At 44.6% G+C, this 21526-nt stretch overlaps 1 protein-coding gene across 9 annotated transcripts in view; it reads left to right on the forward strand.

The window, feature by feature from the left end:
- The window catches only part of ADGRB1 (adhesion G protein-coupled receptor B1), a 201212-nt gene that overhangs the window by 20199 nt on the left and 159487 nt on the right, over nucleotides 1-21526 (forward strand). For 8 of the 9 annotated variants that reach the window (XM_086741346.1, XM_086741348.1, XM_086741347.1 and 5 more), the window contains exon 2: nucleotides 20753-20911. The exons of the other annotated variant lie outside the window; for it this stretch is intronic. In XM_086741346.1, coding sequence (XP_086597472.1) covers nucleotides 20753-20911 — 159 coding nt within the window. The remainder of the gene's footprint in view (nucleotides 1-20752; nucleotides 20912-21526) is intronic. 9 annotated transcript variants of the gene reach the window in all.

Raw genomic sequence — 21526 nt, forward strand, 5'->3', positions numbered from 1 at the left:
AAAATAAAGGTTTGTGTTTTAAGGGATGTTGGTTTCTCCTAGCTAGTTAATAGATACATGCTCCCACAACAGCTCCATCCCTGCCCTGTTTTCTGCTTACTTCTGTCAGTAGAGGAGCCTGAAGAGAGAAGAGCCATGGCTTGGGCAACCTTGGGTGCTTGCTGTGAGGTCACCACATCTCGAGTGCATCATTTTTTTCACAGCCTCCTTCGTGCTGAGTGCATCTGAAAGCTGACACAGCAGAAGCCTACCTTCCCTTCCATTAAATGATGGCTGGAGACTGTCACTGCTCTGGCGCATTAGCTGCCGAACTTAAAAAGGAACAAAGGAGTTATTTGCAAAATACATGTTGGGAAGAGATTAAACCTGACATCTCAGTTACGGAGCCTTCCCCAGGCAAGGAGAACATACAGAACTGAAATATGTTTTCCCTCTTCCCCGGCTGCTGGAGGAAGGATCTTCCCCTGAGTTACTGTTTTTTAACCCACTTCTGCAGACACACACTAAACAATCTCTCTTCCTAGTTAGCAAGGTCCCTTGGCACTCATCTTTCATGGTCATGATTTGATCATCAGGTGGGGATTGGGAAGAAACACCCTGTCTGCTGGCAGCTCTGCCTGTTGGAAGGAGTCTTTTCAAGTCTTGGCGTTACAGCAGCAAAGGAGGGAGAGGGATTGTGCTGGCTTTGTCATTGCTAAAGTCAGGAATAATAGCTGCGTTGCTCCAGCCAAGGGTTTTTTCATCCTTCAAAATATTTGGAGATGTATCTCATCTGACCTCCAAGGCAACACAGCCTCTCCTTCCTGCTGCACCTCTCAACTCCATCCGAGCTTGGGCAAGTGTCTGGACAGGGTGATAGTCACTTGATCCATGGGTAAGGGAAAAAGAAAGGATACTGCAGTAGGCTGCCAAACTTTTCTACCTGTGCTGGTTCTGGCTAGGATAGAGCTAGGAGCAGAACTTGAGCTGGTGGCCCCTATGGCTGAGGCACTCAGCTGGGAGAGTTTATTAATTAGCTAACAGCTGAGGTTAATTTACCCAAATTAGCCAAAGGGCCATTCCATTCCATGGGACATCATGTGCAGTATATCAGTGAGGATGGTGGTGAGGGGAGGCTTTTGCTACGTGGGAAGAAACTGGGTGTTGATATTTGTTGTGAGCCATTGTACTGTATTTATTTTCCGTCACTGTTTTGTTTTCTTCTGTTATCTCTCTTAAACTTACTTTTTATTTCATCTTAACCTCTGCATTTTTATTGCCTTTTGTTTACTAATTCTCCCTTGTGTCCTACTGGAGTGTGGGGGGAGTGAGAGAGAGACTGCGTAGTCTGGTCCCAATCGTGGTTAAAATACAACACTACCTTGCTCTAGAAAATCAGCTCTGATTTAAGGAAAATTATTGCCTTGTAGCCTTGATTGGCTAGCTCTTCTCAACTGAAGGAGCTTTAGTGAGGACACAGGCACCACAATCCTTATTTCTCCAACAGGTTAATCAGGCCATAGTGTGATGTTAAACAAGACAACCATTTCTCATCACTAGTGTCCCAGTTGGATGGTCTAAGTGGTGTTGGTCTGAAGTTGCTGAGGGTCATGTTATTGTGTGTGGGTCCTTGAGGGGGGAGGGATGGGGCAGACAACAGATGAATAGCAGGGGCAACATGAATCCTGGTGCCATTGTTCTGCCACAGTAATAGGTCTGTTACTCCAGACTGTCACCTACTTTGCTTGAGCCATTGGACCTGACTTCTAACACTTCAGACACCACTGGAGCAGGCAGATAAAGGATTTCTAACTTTATCAAGCTGCATTTCCCAGAGGATGTGAGTATCCAGCTGGTGCTAAGAGCAGACTGACTCTTCCTCATCCTGCAGATAAACTGTTTTCTTTTGAAATGGTACTTTAGAAGTCCTCTAGACTGCAGCCTGCCTAGGACATCTCACATGGGCCAGGGCAAATGCTTCCCTGCTCCTGAACTCTGGGCTTAGGGCCATCCTCAACCCCTGAGTGATCTGCTCCAACTCCCCCTCCCCCGGATCCACAAAGGTTCCCACTTGCGGATCGTTGTCTCCTTGGTAACTGAATAACATCAGATAAAAACAGACTGAAACACAAATGCCTGCAGAGCTTAAGCAGTGAGATGGGAAGGAAGGAGAAAGATGTGGGAAGCCTTGGTCTGGCTGGTGAGGTGCGTTATGCAGGCAGACCTACTGCCTCCACTGCTGCATGTTTTGTCCCAGCTTGTGCTACAGCTTCCATGTATGACCGGTCTTGCAGCACATCCATCCCTTCCCAACGCTCTCTTTTCAAGGAAAACTGTCATGTCCCCATACACTTTCTCTGCCCCATCCATTCCTGATGAAGCCCACACGTCTGTGGAGAGAACAAGCCTTGTCTCCAATTGCTTTGAGCCCTTCATGCTCCGACACAAAACTTTACTATGGGGTGCAGTGGATGTGCCCCAAAATTAAACCCAGAGTGTATGTTTGCTGCTAGCCCTGTGGCTGTGGGTGAAGGTTCTTCTGTGGGGAAATTGGTTGAGTATTTGAGTTTTCTTCCGCTCTCCGTGTTTGGTCTAACTTTGATCTTTCAGCGTCTTCGGCTGTTTACCTTTGCAATCATGTTTGGAAGATCTGCCTAATTTTGGCTTTAAATCAGTATCAATATTTCAACAGAGGAAAATAGTACAAAACAGTAAACAGTGAGTTTCCCCAGACAAAATTAATCACCCTGCTCCAGGGATCTTATCCTCTTTCCTACTCACCTCAGGTCTCCCTTCCTTCTCACCCATCTCTTGAGTCTGAATTTCCTCTTTCCCTATCCTGCCTGCCTCCTTTCCCTTTCAAAAAGACCCCAGCCCAAAGGTCACCTTATTGTCCCTGTCACCCAGACATTTAACATCTGGAACATCTGTCCCAAGACAGGGGAGAAAAAAGCCCTGAACATACTGAACTGGAATGAGTGTGCAACGGCCCGGTCTCCTCCATCTTTGGACGGGCTGGGCAAAGGGAGGGGGAATCTGATTAAAAGGCTGCTTTGCTTTTAGTTTAGCCTATATATATATATATATATATTTTTTTTTTCCTTGCAAAGATAGTAACGAGTTCAGGAGGTAAAAGACAGCATTGGCAGAGGTGGTTAGGAGTGCAGGGAACCAAAGTCCCAGCTCCTTCTGATGCAGTTCCTTTATAAGTAGCACCAGTTGTACTTTTGGAAGGACATCATTAGACAAGTATTTTCCCTCCAGTCTCTGGCAAAAAGTCAGCATTTGGATTTAAATAGTGCTTTTGCTACTGAACAGAAGCGTGTTACAGAATAGCTGCACAGAGATAAAGATTGCTTTAAGAGGGGATGGGGGGGAAACCTAACCTCACAGAAAGCCCAGCCCATCTCCCATGTGCTGTCAGCAGAGCAGAGATTATTTATGCATTTGAGAGTGTGCCCGCTGAGGTATAATTTACTGCTCTCGGGAGCTTCTGCTTGCTGGGGGTGGATTATAAGAATTAAAAATTACAAACATAAAACAAAACCAGACTAAAATGAAATATTACTCAGTGGGTGTAAATAATTCACGGGCAAAACAACCCTCCTGCGTCCCCCATCGATCTGTTTCACTCCACAAATATGAAGAGGAGCAATCTGTTGAAGGGGTGCCCAAAACAGAGTTTCCTCTGATAATGAAACCTTTCTCATAGCTGATCAAGGAATAAGAAAACACCATTCCGTGAAAAAAAAAAAAACAAAAACCACATGTTTTCCTCCTGTGCTCCTAAGCAGAGTATACCAGTAATTTAACCTGCATGTGCAGAGACAACCGAAGGACCCAGCAAAACCTTCTTTGGCAAATATTTGCTTTTCAGGACAATCAAGCTCATTCCCAAAGGCAAAAGCTGGCTTTTTGGGAAGGTTTTTGCTATGTTTGTGTTCTGGTTGGCCGTGTCTGAGGTTAGAGGTACTTGTGTGGCTCCGTTCTACACGGACAAGGCGTGGGAAGAACCTGCAAACCCCACATGAGCAATGCTTGGGACCATAATGGAAAAGGCAGCATGAAAGCTGGCCTTACTGCAGCCAGTTTGCTGCTTGAGAAGAAAGTTGACACCTAATGTTATCTCCTCTCCTCTGATGCACGTCCATACTTTAAAGATGACCACACTGAGAGATTGGACTAAAGCAGTTTCATCCGGGAGGGTTTGGCCATGTAGGAGGAAAATAATGAAGGAGGAAAAATGTCTTCAGTTGGTTGTATTTTCCTGGTACACATACATACAGGTATTTATGTGCAAAAGCATCTTTGGAGGCTTAGTTATGGTAGTAGAAAGCATCTCTCTGTTGTAGGACTTGTTCACAGACGGTGGTTACCTCTGCCCACCCAGAGCCATGCAGAGCCTCTGGAGCTGCAGCCTTTCTGTCCCAGCAGATCCAGCACATGCTGGTACAGTCTCCACAGTGGCTGGAGAAAAGGATGCATTTAAAGCAGTCTTTGTAAAAAGCTTTATCTTTGCAGTCTGTCCCCAAGCTGGCCGGAATTTGTATACACAGCTTAGTGTCCTACTGAGCTAATATATCCTGGCTTTCAGCAGGGCTTTCTGAGTGGTAGGAGAGCCCAGCATGCCAAGGCGGTGCATCATGAGTCTGTGGAACCACTCACTGCAGGACACTACCAGCAGTGAAGAGTCCATGGGTACAGAAACCATTTCAGTAGATTTAAGGAGAAAAAAAAAAATCCGTTTATGATGATTAAGAAATAAGGCCATCAGCTCTGAGCAGAAGAAACAGCTAACAGCACATATTTGGCTTGTCCATCAGCATGTCCATCACTGGTCCAAATGAGCCTCATTTACCTACAGCTTTTTTTTTTTTTAGCAGAAAACTTGATCTTATCTGATTATTTGTATTGCTCCTAATCTCTTCTAGTGTCTGTCCCTGCTAGCCTTTTTGGTTATGCTGGAGTTAGAGTGCTAGATCAGAGTGTTTTGTTCTGGGATGGTTTCATTTTGGGGTGATTTTTAACAGTATGTGCAGTTGTATATAGATGCATGAGAAATTCTGACAAAAGAGGCCCGGTTGGGGCAGAGAAACAAATTTTGGAATGCTTTATGGTAAAAACTCTGTCTCCCACACTGACATACTTATGGCAGGAAAATTTATTGTATCTGTGTGCTTGTTAACCATTGCCATGTTTGACACCTATCTCATGCACATCTCCGAAAAAGTGCAGTTATCTAGGCACATCTAACCACAACAGGGATCTTCTACGCAAAGGACTTGGTAGCTGGTCCTGCCTGGACTTACCAGACACTGGGCTTTCCTTAGTGCACACTTGGTGTCTTCCAATAATTCTTTTTTTTTTTTTCTCATTTTTTTTCAATTAGTTGAGGGTATTTCTCCACTTTGCTTTGCAGCCAGTATAGACGGAGAGAGGCTGTTTGCACTTGCAGGTGTAATTTGTCAGGTAATGTTGTGATACTGCTGCAATACATCTCCCCCCACTTCTTGGCAGCTTTGCCAAATTCAGCAGTTCAGAAATCGCTGCCCATCAGGGAAAAAAAAATTAGCAGACACTCTCCTGATTTCTCTGGCTCTGCAAAGCTCGTAAACTAGTATGAAAACAGTTTCCTGGAAGTCAGAGACTAATTCTAGAGACAAGAAAAGGTTAACTACTTCAGAAGGAATGGAAGAGCCACAGGAATTACTGTTTGGATACCTAAGGATGCTTAAAGAGCATTGAAAAAGGCAATAGGAAGAAAAGATAAGAGGAAAACAAGAAAGAAAATAAGACAGTGTTTGAAAGGAGAAGACACAGGTCTGGCTACTGGGATTATTCATTCTCATAGGAAACATAAAAGAGCTAAACAAGGAAAATGCCATGCAGAGATCACACACTGTTTTTAAGGACAGGCCCCTAGACATGATCCCCGCTGGCTAAGCTGTAACCCAGCTCCCAATCAATCTCTCCTTCCTGAAATGTCACTAACCTGCGCTTAAGTGCAATAAGACTTTGCAGACTAATTGAAATTCTGAGCCAGAGTCAGGAGACATTTGCTTCAAGTAGTGTTTTAATTGTCTGCTCCCTAGGCTGGTAACAGAATATTTTGCTCCTTGCATTATTCAAGGAGACACAAGAGCTCAACCTTTCCCTTTAGGTTAGTGCTCCTCCTGTCTTGGGTTTATATCCTGTTCTTTATTTGGCCTCCGCTCACGCATTACCTGCGTGCACCCTCAAGTGCCTGCTCAGCCAGGGATCAGAAAACCTCAACCACCCCATCTGCTTGGATGCAGCATTTTGATTGAACCTATTATCTAGAAATAGAGGCCAGCTGGGAAGTATGGGGCTGAAATTGGATCCCAGTGCTTCTGTAGCCAAGAGTAATCTTTTCTGTTAGACATAAGGGGGACTTCTTTCCGTGCACAAGAAGATACTTCCCCTTAAAACCTTCTGTGTGTTCTTTGCTGTAACCAGGAAATTACAGCCAGAACCAGGAGATTAGAGAACCAGGTCTAGCAGAGAAAGAAGGAAGACCCAAACTGTCTGTGGCCTTCCCCTGTTTTCCCAAGAGTGCCACGCTGAAGCCGTGTCTAGAAACTTGAGTGCGAAACCAGGTAGAAGTCACTGTAGTGCCCACAAAACATCAGAGAAGGCCAGGCATTGTCAGGAAGAAGGAAAATTAACATAAATGAGCATCCTGATCTTCCTGGTCCTGTTAAACTCTTGTTGTCCTTGGGTACGAACCACCATTTCTCTCTCCTGGTCCTGAAGGCAGTTTGGAGGAGCTGGGTGATCCATTTCACTATGAGAACTTGCTTGTCTTTCCCATGAGGTGCTGGGATCCTAAAAGGGCCCAACATGGACTCAGCTGTACCATCATCTATGGACCAGATTCAAGCAGAAGATCAGTCTTCCTTACCTGCCTTACCTGTCTTATGCTTATGTTGACCGGTACCATACCTGTCCGAAGTGTGTTTGGTTATGGTCCCTTTCTAGATGAACCTTTGAACTGAGGAGTCTGATGGAGTTTGGCCTGCACCAGGCTTAGTAAAATATGCACAGGATTGTTTCCGTCTGGGATCTATGTCTATAGATTATGGTCAAAAAGAACAAAATTTTTCTTTCCTCTCCCAGTTTCAGCACCCTCCTATGTCATCACATTCCCCATCATGATCAGAGACCCTTGCTAGCTTAGAAAACAGAGACAGAGGGAAGATAGCTCTTCTGAGATCATACATGAGACTTCTAGCAAGCCTGACCAGAAATCCTGACTCCTGTAATGCTGCTGATCTCTGCACCTTCAAAGGGCACAGGTCCCTGCAGACCTCAGACATCCTAGTTTCAACCTTGTCTGCAAGGAACACCTGGACACCATGTCCTCAAAGGAGACTGCCAAATGGATGTGACTGTGAGTCAGCAGACAAGACACCTATATAGAGCAAGTTCACCACCTGCCTGCAGCAGGCAGGCTTGTTCTTTTTCATTTTATACAGTTTTGGCTTGTGATTCCTGCTCATTTTAACCACTTACAGTTCTCTGCCATCTCTGAGTTATCTATGCTATGAGAGAAAGATTCCTCTGACCAAATGGCACCCTTAATATCTAAGGAGATCTTCTGATCTTCTTCTACAATTGACAGAGAGAAATGGGCATTTCTGGGGTGAGATTCATCTCACTCTAGGGCAAGATGGTGAAATGCAGACATGTTTTTACAAGGGCCTGTAGTGGTAGGCCAAGGGGTAATGGCTTTAAACTAAAAGAGGGTAGATTTAGACTAGATATAAGGAAGAAATTTTTTTACACTGGGAGTTGTAGAACACTGGCACAGGTTGCCCAGAGAGGTGGTGGATGCCCCATCCCTGGAAACATTCAAGGCCAGGTTGGCCGGAGCTGTGAGCAACCTGGTCTGGTTGGAGATGTCCCTGCTCCTTGCAGGGGGGGTTGGACTAGATGACCTTTAAAGGTCCCTTCCAACTCAAACTATTCTATGATTCTATGAAATAGTAGCCTACACTCTAAAAGTGCTTATTTCCCCCCCTTTAATTATGAAGTGCTGAGATAAACACATATGTACCAGAGACCTCTAACACTAGCTGAGATGTTGCTCATTCTGGCAATGCTTCGGAGGACTGTGTGTGCCCTTACAGTGAGCTCAGAATATAGATCAATCTGCTTCGCTCTTACTTTCCTTTAAATCTTGTTCTGCAGGGAGGAATAGCTCTCCTGAGGGTAGGAAATTCTATTTTATGTCAAATTTATTTGGAGTTCCTTAGAGCTCTGTTCACCCATCAACGCCCAAATGGCCCAGTCCTCCAGGCTGCAGAGAAGGAGGCATAAGTTATGCCTGTTATTAATGAGTTTTAGACTCAGTCTTCCTAATAAGATGAACTCAGAGTCTTTTTTTGCTTCCATTTTTTGGGTGCTGCTTCACCGATTTCTCTCTTTCATTCCCACACATTCCCACACTCACTTTAGAGAAGGACTGTGAAGGGAGAGCCTGAAGGTGACGGAGAACAGGGGCTGATAACACTGAGTTTAGCACACCTGGACAGACTCTTTTGGAGGGTGAAACCCCTTCCTCCTGCCTTTCCTTATAATTCAGCTTTAGTGACATCATTTGTTATGCTGAGCCCCTACCTTGAAATAGAGTAATGTGTGCTCTTAGCTTTCTCCCTCTACACCAGCAGACACGCTAACATGTCTAGCCTCCAAATTTGAACCCTTTATTTTTGATGTCTAATGTTAGACCACTTGAATACCCAGCACTGTAAATTTCTCGCAGCTTGGGTGGCAATAGATGGGCATCTACTCACCTTCAGATTGCTTCAGCCCAGGAAAACTTTATGGGACGTGCAAGAAGGACTGTGCTGTGAAGTTATGGAGATATACAGGTATTTACTGTCTACCAGGATGTGCCACCCAGGACACAGCGGGTTTGAACAGCAAATCTCAGATTAAGCGTAGATATGAGCTAGGTCCAGGTGTGCAGGACTAAAATATTTGTTTTGGTGACTGTTTCCACAGCTGGGAAGTGCTGGTGCTAACCGTTGTGTTTGGGTACTAACTAAAAATATCTCACAGATGTGTCATGGTCTGTACAGTCCATGGGTTGTGCCAGATCTACACTTGGTCTTACTAAATATTTGGCCAGTAGATGTAGCTCTTGGCTCATACTGATGTGCTCAAAAAAGATGTATCAACCTGAGACATTTGGGAACCCTCTGAAGCAATGCCGTGCAGATCTGTCCCTCACCTAGCATTCTACTTTTGGCCATCACAGACCATCCCACAGGACTACAGAGAAAAATAAAATACAACACAACTCCTCAGACAGCAGTCGCTTGTAATTGGTAGGTATAATCATTACCTGTTGTTTGCTTTGTGCTAAGTGAGAAATGCTGGACAAAGAGTCAATATTCCTAGGGAAGGTGTTGGATTGTACTTGTCAAAAAAGTAGTGTGGACAGCTGCAGAGAGAGAAATGGTGAGACTAAAACATGCTGAGGGAGGCTGGAGTCAAACAAGTATTGGTCTGGGGGCTGCGGAGGCTGCAGCTCTCACGTGGAGTTGAGCACCATGATCCTTTTGTGCTATGTGGAACAGGTGCCATGTGCCATGTGTATCTGATGACTTCAGATACAGGTCATGGAGAGAGGAATGGAGAGCAGGGCTGAACTCCTGGGGTTGTATTTGTGTGGTTGTTCAGATGGAATTTATCCACGTTTCTAGTTTCATGGAGTGATAGAGGAAAATGAATCACCTGGTGTACTGGCTCTCCATCCTGGATAGTCCTGGCAACCAATGGTAACCCAATCACTCCTGACTCCTCTGAGCACCAATGCTGACAAAAGGAGAAAAAAGATGCAGAAAAATCTCCTGCCGTCAGTCTCCATCCTGTGTTCGCGTACGGGTTAATTTCCACTCAAATCTGGGGAATGTGCTGGGACGAAAATAACATCCTTGGTCTGTTCAGAGTCCAGCCGTTTGTGCAGACAGCCTTGCAGCTCAGGGATGTTTGTCTGCATTTTCTCATAGAAAAAAATAGCTAATGCACCTGATGATTAACACTTAAGTACGGTCAATAACTTGTAAAGTAGTCTGAATCTGTGTATATCTGTTAATATACCCACTCTTCTCCTCGTCCCTCTGTGTGCACGTCTGCCTCTCTTGCTCTGTAGTACCAATCACAGCAGTATTTAGGCACTGCCTAATGCAGGCTCTTAGGATCAAGGACTGTCTGTGACTGTTTTGCCTGTAGAGTGCCAGTCCCAGGACAGCTCTCATCTTACTCAAGCCCTCTTAACACTGCTGGAATATAAATGGCAACTATGAAAAACAGAAAAAAATAATTTACAAATGCTTGGGTAAATACTGAGCCTTCATGGCATCTCCTCATCATTGCTGCTGATATAATCTCTCAATACTGTGCATTTCTTTTCTTAAGCAGGACCTCAGATCATGTCAGATTATGGGCATCAGGGTCTGGCTCAGCAGATTCAGGGTTAAAAAATGCTCATGGAGATGCTTCAGATGTTCATTAGGGAAAATGCTTTATTTTAGCGATCGTAACAGAATTCAGCAGGAGACCTCACCTGTAGCAAGGCCACACAGGACGTTCTACATCAATCTGTTATGAAGAACAAGAGCTCAACTCCTATTTAGTTTTCAGGACAAAAACCACAGCATAAGACCACAGGTCTGCTGCCTGCAGGACCAGGTGGAGCTGCATTTCCTTGTGTCACCCTGGGACTTTGAAGGGACATAACAGGCATGTGTGAGTAATCCTCTCTCTCCATTGATAGAAAAGATGATGACTTTGGGAACAGTTCTTTATGAATCAGGCTGAGAATTGCTTTAATCGTTATAATCCAGTGTCTCTAAGGGATCTGTGAGGGAACTGCTGGGCCTGCAGTTTGTTTTATAGTGCCCCATCTTCAGATTGCCAGCAACGACGCAAATGACTCTACGCACCTACCACACCTTAGCATCAATGTCAAAAAATCAATATTAACCTCTTAATTATAATGTTGATCAAGGTTGATGATATTGATTTCTTGCCCTTGATGCTAAGGCATGCTGCATACCAGTGGTCATTATCCCAGATGCAGAAGTGCTGCTGCTGGCTCCTTAAAGTATCATGAATCAATCTAGTTGCAGTTTTCATTTGGGTGCCTCCAATGGTTTGAACATATCTCTGCCTTCTCCTTGGACTGTACGTAGTGGTCTCAGTCCCTCATGGGACACACTGATGAACCCAATGACACTGACTGCAGATGTTTGGTCTATAATAAATCACCTTCACTCAGCTGCAGCCAGGATTCCCAAGGTGGATGTGCTCAGACCTCAGATTTCTGTTTCGTACTTTAAAAGCTGACAGATTTTAAAAGTTCCTTCACTTCCAAAATGCTCTGATTAACTTGGGCAACCAAGAGTGCTCAGTTAATGGTCAGAAAAGCACAGGCTGAGAGCAAGCAGAATGGTAATGTTCAGCATCAAATAAATAAAGGAGATCTTGCAAAGCCAATGAATGAAAGACTTCATGGCTAACTTCAAGATTTGTGATGCCAAGGGCCTGATTTCCTACTAAATGGCCCACTGTAATTGGTATCTCAGAGAAAAGAGAGATTTTTTTTTAGAAAATGACTAGCAACGGGATGCGAGGTGTTTCAGAGGCTCATAGCATACCTCAGATGGCCTTCAGAGGAGACCTGTGTGGAGGTGATACCTTTCGTTTCTCTGCAGTTCCATATTGTGTACAGGGAAAGATTTGCCCCTGTATGCTACACAGTGCCTGTGAATCGTGTGCGCACCCTTTATTACTGCTAAAATTTACCAGTATGTACAAACTCAGGGCAAACTCTGCCCAGGCCAAGGCAGCATCCAGTATAAATGTTAGGGTTTCAACTTAATCTGATCTTTTCCATCTTTCAGGTAATTAATACCTTTAAAGATTTCCATTTTTTTAAACACATTTGGGAAGAGCACATCCAGGAGGGAAATCTCTTCCCGACACAGTGGGGTTTGGAGTGGAAAGTTTCCCCCCCTTCTCACCATCGTCCAATCAAAGACCCCAAATCGCTGAAAAAGAGGAAGATGTCACATCTCACGGCCTATTTCATAGTTCTGTTTTGCTCCTTTGGGAGCTTAGGGTCCGGCAGAAGAGGCTAAAAAGCAGACAAATTCATCCCTCATCTTTCATTACCTGTCTTGGTGCAGTAACTCCATCACTTACTCTGGACACCTCACGTGCAGACATGGCACTACATTATTTCCTTCAGTTGTTGTCAAGGCTGAGACTGGATCCTACCTCACTTAGACTGATCCCAGGCATTAATCTATAATGTCATTCCTTATTCCAGTGAGAGTGGGATCTCTCTTGCCCAATAAAGGATCTCAGATGCTCACCAGTACAATGCAAAGTTCTAGTTCCAAGCAATCCAGTTCAGAAAACATGTCTCCCAAGGGCTGTTTTAACGATCTTTGGACAAGCTGGGTATCTTTTCTCAGCAAAGTGTCCTCCTGAGCTCCCTGGGCATGTAGTCCTTATTGACTCCCAACTTTGGCTTGCAGATAAACTCTTAGACACACATCAGCTTTTAATTCCTCTGGATTTTTTTCACTCACCTTGTCCAAGTGGTACATGACCTGACCATTCTGTCTATCCCCCTCTTAACAAGGAGACTTAATAAGAGATGGAGATAGAAACTACATGAAGAGGCAAGACTAAATCCTGCTCCCCTCTGCGATGGAAAACATGAACGATGTGTCAAAGGATGAGCTGGTGAAGGCAGCCTCTGCCGAGCAAGGCAGCCAGGATTAGCATCTTCCCACTGCAGGAAGAGCGTAACCGACAGCTCTGCGAAGGAGAGGACACCAAAAGCAGAAACGCCTGCTGACAACTTGCTTGTTCACCAGCCTTCCTCAGAGATGCACACACGCCGAGCGCTTTCATGTGGTTTTCAACCGCCTCCGTTCCTCTTCCAGGCAAAACCCTTATTACTGACATCTCTGTGTGAAGAGGGTTTGGCTGCACGTATCGAAATGTCATTAAATATTTGGTTTAATAACTGCCAAGGCGGCTGCCTCAGCATTGTGCCGGAGCTCACATTTCTGGCTCTTTCTTAGGAGCAGTTAGAAGAGCCAGGAGTGCTGTGAGCCATGAATAGAGTCTGCAGAGCAGCGTCTCCTTGGCAAAACTGCTCTGAGAGGGCACATCTGACTCCCGGGTTGTCCTCCCGGGTAATTTACTCTATGTCCTCCTGTAAGATGCTTACCTTAAGAAAATGTAAATCCTCTCTGCGCTGTACAGCAGATGCTCTCTGATATTGCGGACAAGCCTTTCAGCTTTTCAGCCCCTCCCTGCTTCATCTTGCGGAAACAATAACAGCGCAGCCCTGCCTTGCGCAGCTCTTGCAAAGAGAAAGACGTCGTAGCTGGTGGAGGACTGAGAAACTGCGGTCTTGGGGACCGTAGAAATCCTTCAGCTGGAAATGCTGTTCAGGAAACAAGCTGAAATTACATGGGACTTGCAACACTCTGGATATTACAACATGCCACTGCATTTATAGGTTTATGTAGTGCTCTGCGAGTGCTTTACATCTCTTCAAAGGTGAAAACACTTTTGATGAAACAGAGGCCCTTCAAACCAGGGCAGATGGAAAAAATTATCTTCTTTGATTTCCTTTTTGAACAAGCTTTTATGAAAATAGATAGTGACACTAGTATCAGGAATGGTTTCAATCAACTTGGGCAACGCAGTTAGATTTTAACGCTTTCATTTATTTATCATTGTAGAGAGGCACGCATGTGTCTATGCTAATACGTCCCCTCTGTGCTTTGCACCGAGGTCTGCAATAGCTTGAAGGAGCAAATAGTGTGTGAATTCGGCTCTGATGTGATTTATGCAGTATCAGAGAGGTTCGGGGCGGGAAAGCATTTCATTCCTCCCTGGTGGTGCATGCTGGATTTTTCTTCATAAGTCTGTTCTTTGATATTTTGCCTGCTCTGCTTTGAAACAAGTTAAGTGATTAGGCCTCTACGGCTTTCTTAGGGGAAGAGTTTTCCATGGTCTTATTTGATCTCCTGCTTCAGACTAAACATTCCCTTTCTCATTTCCCTGCCCACCTCCCCCAGTATTTCCACATAAATAATCTCTCTTTATCCCTAGAGTTTCATTTGCAGGGATTCGTGTAATAAGCACAGCTTTATGCTTGGGTTTCCTTGAAAGCTGAGCATTGTGGCCTGATTTCCATCCTCCTTAAGTGATTTGCAGAGCAAGGGAAGGTTGAAACTGGTCCTAATTTTTTGTCCAAATTGGGCCTCGTTACCTTCATTTGCAGGGGATTGCAAATGTTAATGGAAAACAATGACAGCTTTGGCCACTCAGCAGCCATGAAAAATCACATCACTCGTTTGAGTACTCAGAAGTGAGTGATCTGAGCAGCTTTTTGGATGGTGGTGGGGAATACTGGTTTGACCTTAAGCTGTCTGTGCTCTGAACACATCTCCATGAAAGAGAGTCATAGAAGTTAAGGTAAAAAGACTCCATGCAACTGGGAAAGCACCAGAAGCCATCTTGTTGGCCAAATTAGGTGTCTTTCCGCCCAATATCCTCTCGTTAGCAGTAACTGCCAAGGCAAAATATCACAACAAGACAAGCATACAGCATCCTTCTAGCCTCCAGCAACTTGCAAGCTAGAGACCTTCCGAGCAAGAGCTGCTGTCTTTGCAACTAATAACGTTTGGTGGGTTTCTCTTTCACGTGTTTCTCTAGCTACTTTCTGTACTCATAGAAATTCTAGTACCTTTTACATGCTCTGGCAAGCATCGTACATCTTGACAGTGCCCTATGTCTGTGAATCGTGCCCTTCATTGGTTTTGCACTTGTCTCCTGCTGGTTTCACTTGACACCGTTCAATTCCAGTATTGGAAAAGAAAATGAACGGCCATTCCCTGGTTACTTTTCGTTGGTCACTCAGAAACTTTTATTGCATCTTCATCATTTTGCCATCCCCACCACCCTTTCCATGGAGAAGAGTCCTAATGTTTGGTTATGGCTGTTGTTAATATACAGTTTGTCAGAGGTAAACACACACAGTACAGAAAGGATGATCCTGGCTGTGCAGGTCGATACCCCTGTCTAGAGTCTCCCTTCTCCTACTTGGTGGCTAGTCTAGCTTGAAGCTTGCTAGTGGTTTGTACATGAAGCAGGCTTCCCTTGCTCCACTCCTGAGAATCACATAAAAAGTTTTGTGGAATCTCCAGACTCTCATCCCTAAATTATCTTTTCTCTGAAGGACACTAATTCCTACAGACTATTAAGCAAGAGACCTTCTTGGTTTGCATGGCGTTCCCAAGAGTGTCTTTCACCATGACTCACAATAGTGACTTTCGCACCAGGGATCGCTTACTCTCCTTAGTAGGTACTCCTTGTGCGTGGTCCATTTTCACTCAGTAGATTACCAAGAAACCTTTGCCTGTTGTGTTTCTTTGATTATCTCTGTGTCTTTGTGTTTAATTAAATTTGCCGTTAGCCAGGCAACCTAACAAAGCTCATGACACACAGTATGGACAGTGGGCAGAAGGTTCTTATCCCCAGCCTTTTTGTTTTTCTCTAGATCAATAATGGGAGTGTCATGTCCGTACATCATTCATCAAAAGCTTTGATATCTGGAAGAGAAAGGCTGTACAGAACAGCTGGAATTAATGGTTTTGATTTTAGGGAAAGTAGGGGGTTGGTTTATATATTAGTGTGCATAATCCACAAAACAGCAAAGTGTTGCACAGGATTTGTTTTTGAAAGGGTGGAGAATGAACCACTGAAGCAATTCTGTTCGTCACATAGGGCATCTGGAGCAGATATCTTCCTGAAATATTTTTTCTCCTTTCTTCTACAGAAGTAGCAAACTGAATGCATGGCTCCCCAGGGAAAGATCACTGTTTTGTGTAATAGAAGGCTGTCTTCAAAATAGTCCCTTCTGGACTTGCTCTTTCCCAGTTTAGTGAGAAAGGACAGTGATAAAACCCTGTGGAGCATCTCTCTTGTTTTCCCCATTGTATAACAAATTCAACTTTGAGATGGTGTAAGACAATCTCACTCTTAATCTCCTTTCATCATCCTTCCCCCTATTTGCATAAAATTTTTTTTTCACTCATTTGCTAACTGCTGATGATTCTCAAGCCTTCAGATACTGTAATATAACGTCCACTACAAATATTTCCAGTGGTAGCACACAGAACTGTGGTGGCTTTATGTAGTCTTGTCATGTTTTCCAGACACAGGATGTCCTGGTCTGCCAAGTTTGAGAGAGCTGCCAACAAGAAGTGTCTGCAGCTGGGGTCAGTGGGAGGCTAAATCAGAAAAACCGAAATCGGAGATGGATATTGTGTGTCAGCAAAGACCCTTTTGCTGTGCTCTATTGATTGTTTTGTGTTGATTCCTTAGTTTTTGCTGTTGTCGCTGTCATCTAATTTAAGGCATTGCTGTTAAATTAAAAGGCATGATTGACTGACTGGCGCCTGAGACACATCACAGCTGTCAGCTGCAAAGATAAACTCCGGATTGGGATGCAAATCTTCCCAAAGATCAAGGGTGTTTGGACGAGGCATCTAAGCAGAGGTCTCTCAGTTAATTTGTAGTAGCAAAGACCTGTTCTTTTGGAATCTCTGCTTAAGATTCAGAACAAGAAATGCCAAATATGAGCTTGCCAGTTGACTCTGTCCATCTTGAAATTTTCTCCATTTAACTGTGGAGAATTAGAATGCATTGGGTCAGCCTAGCGTGAAAAGTAATTTGTTTTAGTACGTGATCATGATAAGAACTAACTGAGGAGGATCAAAAAGCCCTTTAGAAACTGGATTAAAGGCCTCCCTGAATGACAGTCTCCATGGCACTCAAGACAGTCCCGTGAGCAGCAGCCTCACATGGAACAGCCTCCTTTGCAAAACTCATGTTAGGAGCTAGGACTGTTCTCAAAAAATAAAAAATGCAAGATAAACTTTGCTATGTGATTGAGATGACAGCTGATGGTTGTGATGGGAGCCTCTGGAGCTGGAAGCATGAGCAACAGCTACTCAAATTAAAGGGAATGAAGAGCAAAGTGAGAAAGGTCTGCAGTTTTGCAAGGCTGTAGTCGAGCAAAACATTTCTAAGTGAAAACGGGTTGGGTATGTGACCTTCACAGAAGCCAGTGCCTTTGAAAAGCAAAATCCTTCATAAAGCAGTTGCAGCAGATTCATTATTTCTGGATTAAGGACAGATGGCAACTCAACCCGTATCAATCAGCAGGGTGCAGCAGTTTGTTGAGAGTTGATGAAATGGGACTCCAGGGGCAAAAGGGACTATCTGCAAAGGATTCCATTAACATTAGAGGGATTCTGTGTCGTATTTCAAGCTGGTTACTTGCTTCCCAGCGTCAGAAAGATCTCCTCCAACCCTATGCTTGAAAAGTAAGAAGAGGTAGAGCAGGGAATTGTGCAGCAGATGAGTGGAAAGGAATGTTTCCTAGAAGATGGGAAGTCCATGAGGGTTGCTGCAGCTCAACAAGTAATTCATGGTGAACTGAGTAATGGGGCATCTGTGCACCAATGTAGCGACAAAATCCCACTCGTGTCTCTTCTGCAGCATCTGCACTAGGCCAACTGTATCTGCATGTTGCCGCAGCTCAGCTGCTTCACAGCCATGATAGCTCATTCTCTTGTTACCCAGCCACCCCTTTCCACCAGCCAGATGCTTTCAAGTGTTGGACAGAAGAGCCAGGACTTTTTACTCATGGCACAGCATTTTTCCCCCCTCAAAGACAAGATGAGTGTAACTTCATATAATAGACCCGTAGCCGCTTGTTTACAGCACCAATAAAAAAGACAAATCACTTGAAACAGTGAATGACTAGACCCAGGAAAAGAAGGGAGATTTCAAAAGGTTTATCTGACAGCCAATAAACAGGATAAATAACATGCAGTATTTCATTTGTCAGGACATTGGGACAACCTGATGATAAAAAAGGACTGCTCCATAAAGTGGGGAATACCTTTATCTTGGCTATAAATGCCTGTGTTGATTTAATAAGTGCTCTGGTACTTCTCTAGCTTCTCTTTAGTACTCACAAATGGGATGGAAACTGAGGAATAAGGAAGTTATCTGTGCTAAACCTCATAGAGAGACTTCATTCCAGTTAAGCATTAGATCATGCTGGTTTCTGTCGTATTTTGACTGGTTCTCCTGTTTCTGAAAATAAGCAGTTTAAGAAGTCAAAGACTAACCTACACTATCCCCTACTCTTCCCTGCAATGAGACCAGGCAGCATCAATTTCTACATATTTTTAGGGGGTTAATGTCATCGTAACAGGTTGTGTCCTGAAATGCAGACATGTTTGAATAACCTGTCATCAAACTGGGAACACCATGACTGGCAATCAGTCTGATTAACCAATCTGTGTTTTGCTTACAAACACAATATAAAATAACCTTTTAAGACACTGGAGCAATTATGCATTTTGACTCAAAAAAATATCCCGAGCAAACAAGTTGCAAGCCTAACCAAGGCTTGTATGGAGCTGCTTTCTCCATTCCTCAATCTGCAAGGGAGTGAGAGTAAAGAAATATGTCATTAAAAGGGCAAGAAAAGAGTTGATTGGCTCCTAAAAGTGTCTGGTTACAGATACTTTAACGATCAGCTCAAGCGAGACATCAGGATACCTGCCATTAAGCCAAAGGCCTCTCTTGCAACTGAAACATAATCCGTCTGCCATTAGGAAATGGGAGAGACAAGCCTGTTTTCCCATTCTGTTCAGAAAATGAACCATCAGAGAAAGTTACTTTCAAGGGAAAGACAATCTTCTTCAAGGTCAAACATTTATTGTGTGCCAATAACAAGTCCATCCTCCACATTGCTGCCAGGATTTCTGAGCACCTTGCTGGCAGGTTCACTGGCCTGCGTTTCCATCCTGCTCTATTTCTCCATGTTGTTCTCTTTATTATGTGTTTAAGCAGCTTCCACTGCATTCAACAGTGTCAAAGTTGCTGAGCAAGTGTTTATTTTCACTCTGTCTCGGGAACAATAGTTAGAGGGCAACTAGGTTGGTGGTAGTAGAGTATGAACTCATGGCTTTATGCTGTGGAAGTGAATGAGTATCTGCCCACCCCTGTGTAATGGGTGCTGGTAAAGTCCCTATATTCTGATCTAGCACCTAGCTGGGCTGTTGAGGGCTTTTGGTTTTTTTTCCAGAAAGGGCTGATATCCTGCCTAGGGTATGTAGGGAGAAGCAGAGCCCACAGCTTAGAGGACAGCTGTCATCTCCATTGCCTCATAAACAGGGAGGCTGAGTCAGCTGAAATGGATCATTTGCATCTCTGAAATCTCTGGTGAGAAAAAGAAAAGAGGCTTTATTTCATTTTTATTTTAAAAAGCAGCATTTGTCTTTCTCACAATGTTTCCTCTCTTCAAAAAGCTACATCTTTATCTCATTCTTTCCCTGTGCCTGAGCACAGCACAAGGCTGAATTTCTTGGACCTGAAACATCTCCTAGGACAGCTGTGGGTAATGAAAGACACACTCATCTGAAAGTGGCCACCTCTGGGATGAAGGGCCACCTCTGCTCCTCTCCATGAGGTGGGCAAATGATGGGAGTGGAAGCAGCCACCAGCTGTAAGAAGCAGAGGCTTATTACAGCACAGATTTTAGCTTGCTGCATGTGACTAATGAGGAATGAACTGACCACTGAGGGAGATGACAGCTTATCCATCACTTGAAGAGCCTGGATGATACCCTGCCGTCTTTTTACAACTCGAAACCCAGTCTTGCTGGGCTCCCCGCAGGCACCCTGCCACAAGGCTTTGGACTGCGGGAGGCTGGCCAGATTCAGATGGTCTTCATGGTCCATCCTGCCATCAACGTTTATGGACATCCCACCAGGGCCAATTGTTCTTGGCAGCAAGCTGGAAAAATGCAGGGTGGAAAAGGTTGCCAAGGCTCAGCATTTCCCTTCTGCAAGTGGCAGGATCATCCCTGAAGCAAATGGTTTGCTGGCTCCATCAGTTTGCAAGGCTGTAGCTAGTGGTACAAAGCAGAAAGCTGCATGTTGCTGACACCAACGCTGAGCATGATTGGGAAGGGAAGACAGAAAAGCATCTTCAGTTTATGGTGCTCCCAGATTCCTACCCGTGGGTACTGCAAGGGTGCTGGAGGGGAATATCATTCCCCCACCACAGCTGTCCTTGAGAGTGGTGCTTCTCTGCTGCTGGTAGTATCTGCATTATGGGGAAAACGAGTGACCTTTTCAGGAGGAGTGTGTGGTAGGAACCCTACCCCTTTGTACTGTCTGCACATGGGCACATGTATTTGCGTGGGGGAGGAGGGAGTAGACACAACCTCACCTATGTTGAATGTGTACCGCGAAGTGTTTTTTGCAAGTGTCTTTTGGGGTTAGGAGCCAACAGGCAACAAAATGAGGAGAGGACCTCTTTGCTGCCGCAAGCACAAAAAGAGCTGAACTAATTAGTAATGGGGCAGGGTTTCCAGGAAGACAAAGTCCCTGTTTAGAGATAGGAAATAGTTAAAGATAAGTCAATAAAAAGGCAATGCTTCTTCTTTCCCCTCCTATCTCCTGACTTTCTGGGCTACTCTGTGTCTAGCCCTACTACGTTCAAAGACATCTTGGTTTTGGGGCTTAGCAGTGGGTACGTTGTAGAGTTTGCCAGACCAGTGTTGCCTCGGCTTCCTGGGTGCTGGGCTCTCACCGAAGCTGATGGGACTTTTTTGAATTTTGCCCAGGTGGTTGGAACTCATGGTCGGCTTGGGGTGACTGCACCAAGGACTGCGGGGGAGGCCTACAGACTCGCATGCGCACCTGCAAGCCCCTTCCCAATGAAGGTCTTGTCTGCGAGGGAGTCTTGGAGGAAGGACGGCTGTGCAATAGGAAGGCATGCAATAGTAAGTGGTGGCATGTTCTCTTGCACGCGCGGGAGCAGGTTGCTCTTCTCAGGAGGCGTTTGGCCTCATCGCCATAGATAATGAAGGATGCTCTAGAGGTACGGCAAAACTGCTGAAGGGTTTTGTTGGAGCAGCAAGCCCAGGGGAGCATGCAATTTCAGCTGTGCATGGCCCTGCCCTTTCTTGCCTGTCTCACGCTAAGCATGCACACACACACGTGCTAACACGTCTTTCAATGCACACTCCTGCAGATCCAGACCTTTAACCCAAAGAATAGGGGTTAATCTGTAAGGTTAACCATATGACCCTATATAAGCAGACTTACATCAGGCATTCATATACTGGTGACAAATCTGTTACCGATACAGCAAAATATACACTTTTGAAGACATTTATTTGACAGTTTGAGCCTCTGTCCCAAATAAATGAAGCATGCAGCTGAAAGATATGCTAATCTTGCTTCTTTTTGGCTTAGTTCACCTTCTCAACCAAGAGCAGTGTTGCTGTCCCTTTCTTTTACACAATTAAGTCTACATCGCTAAGATGGGGAGAAAGATCTGGACATTAGACAGACAAAATGTAAAGCCTGAGCAAGGCAAAGTCTTTGACAGATGC

This window comes from Chlamydotis macqueenii, chromosome 2 (assembly GCF_036417535.1).
Source record: "Chlamydotis macqueenii isolate bChlMac1 chromosome 2, bChlMac1.mat, whole genome shotgun sequence".
NCBI classification, from domain to species: domain Eukaryota; kingdom Metazoa; phylum Chordata; class Aves; order Otidiformes; family Otididae; genus Chlamydotis; species Chlamydotis macqueenii.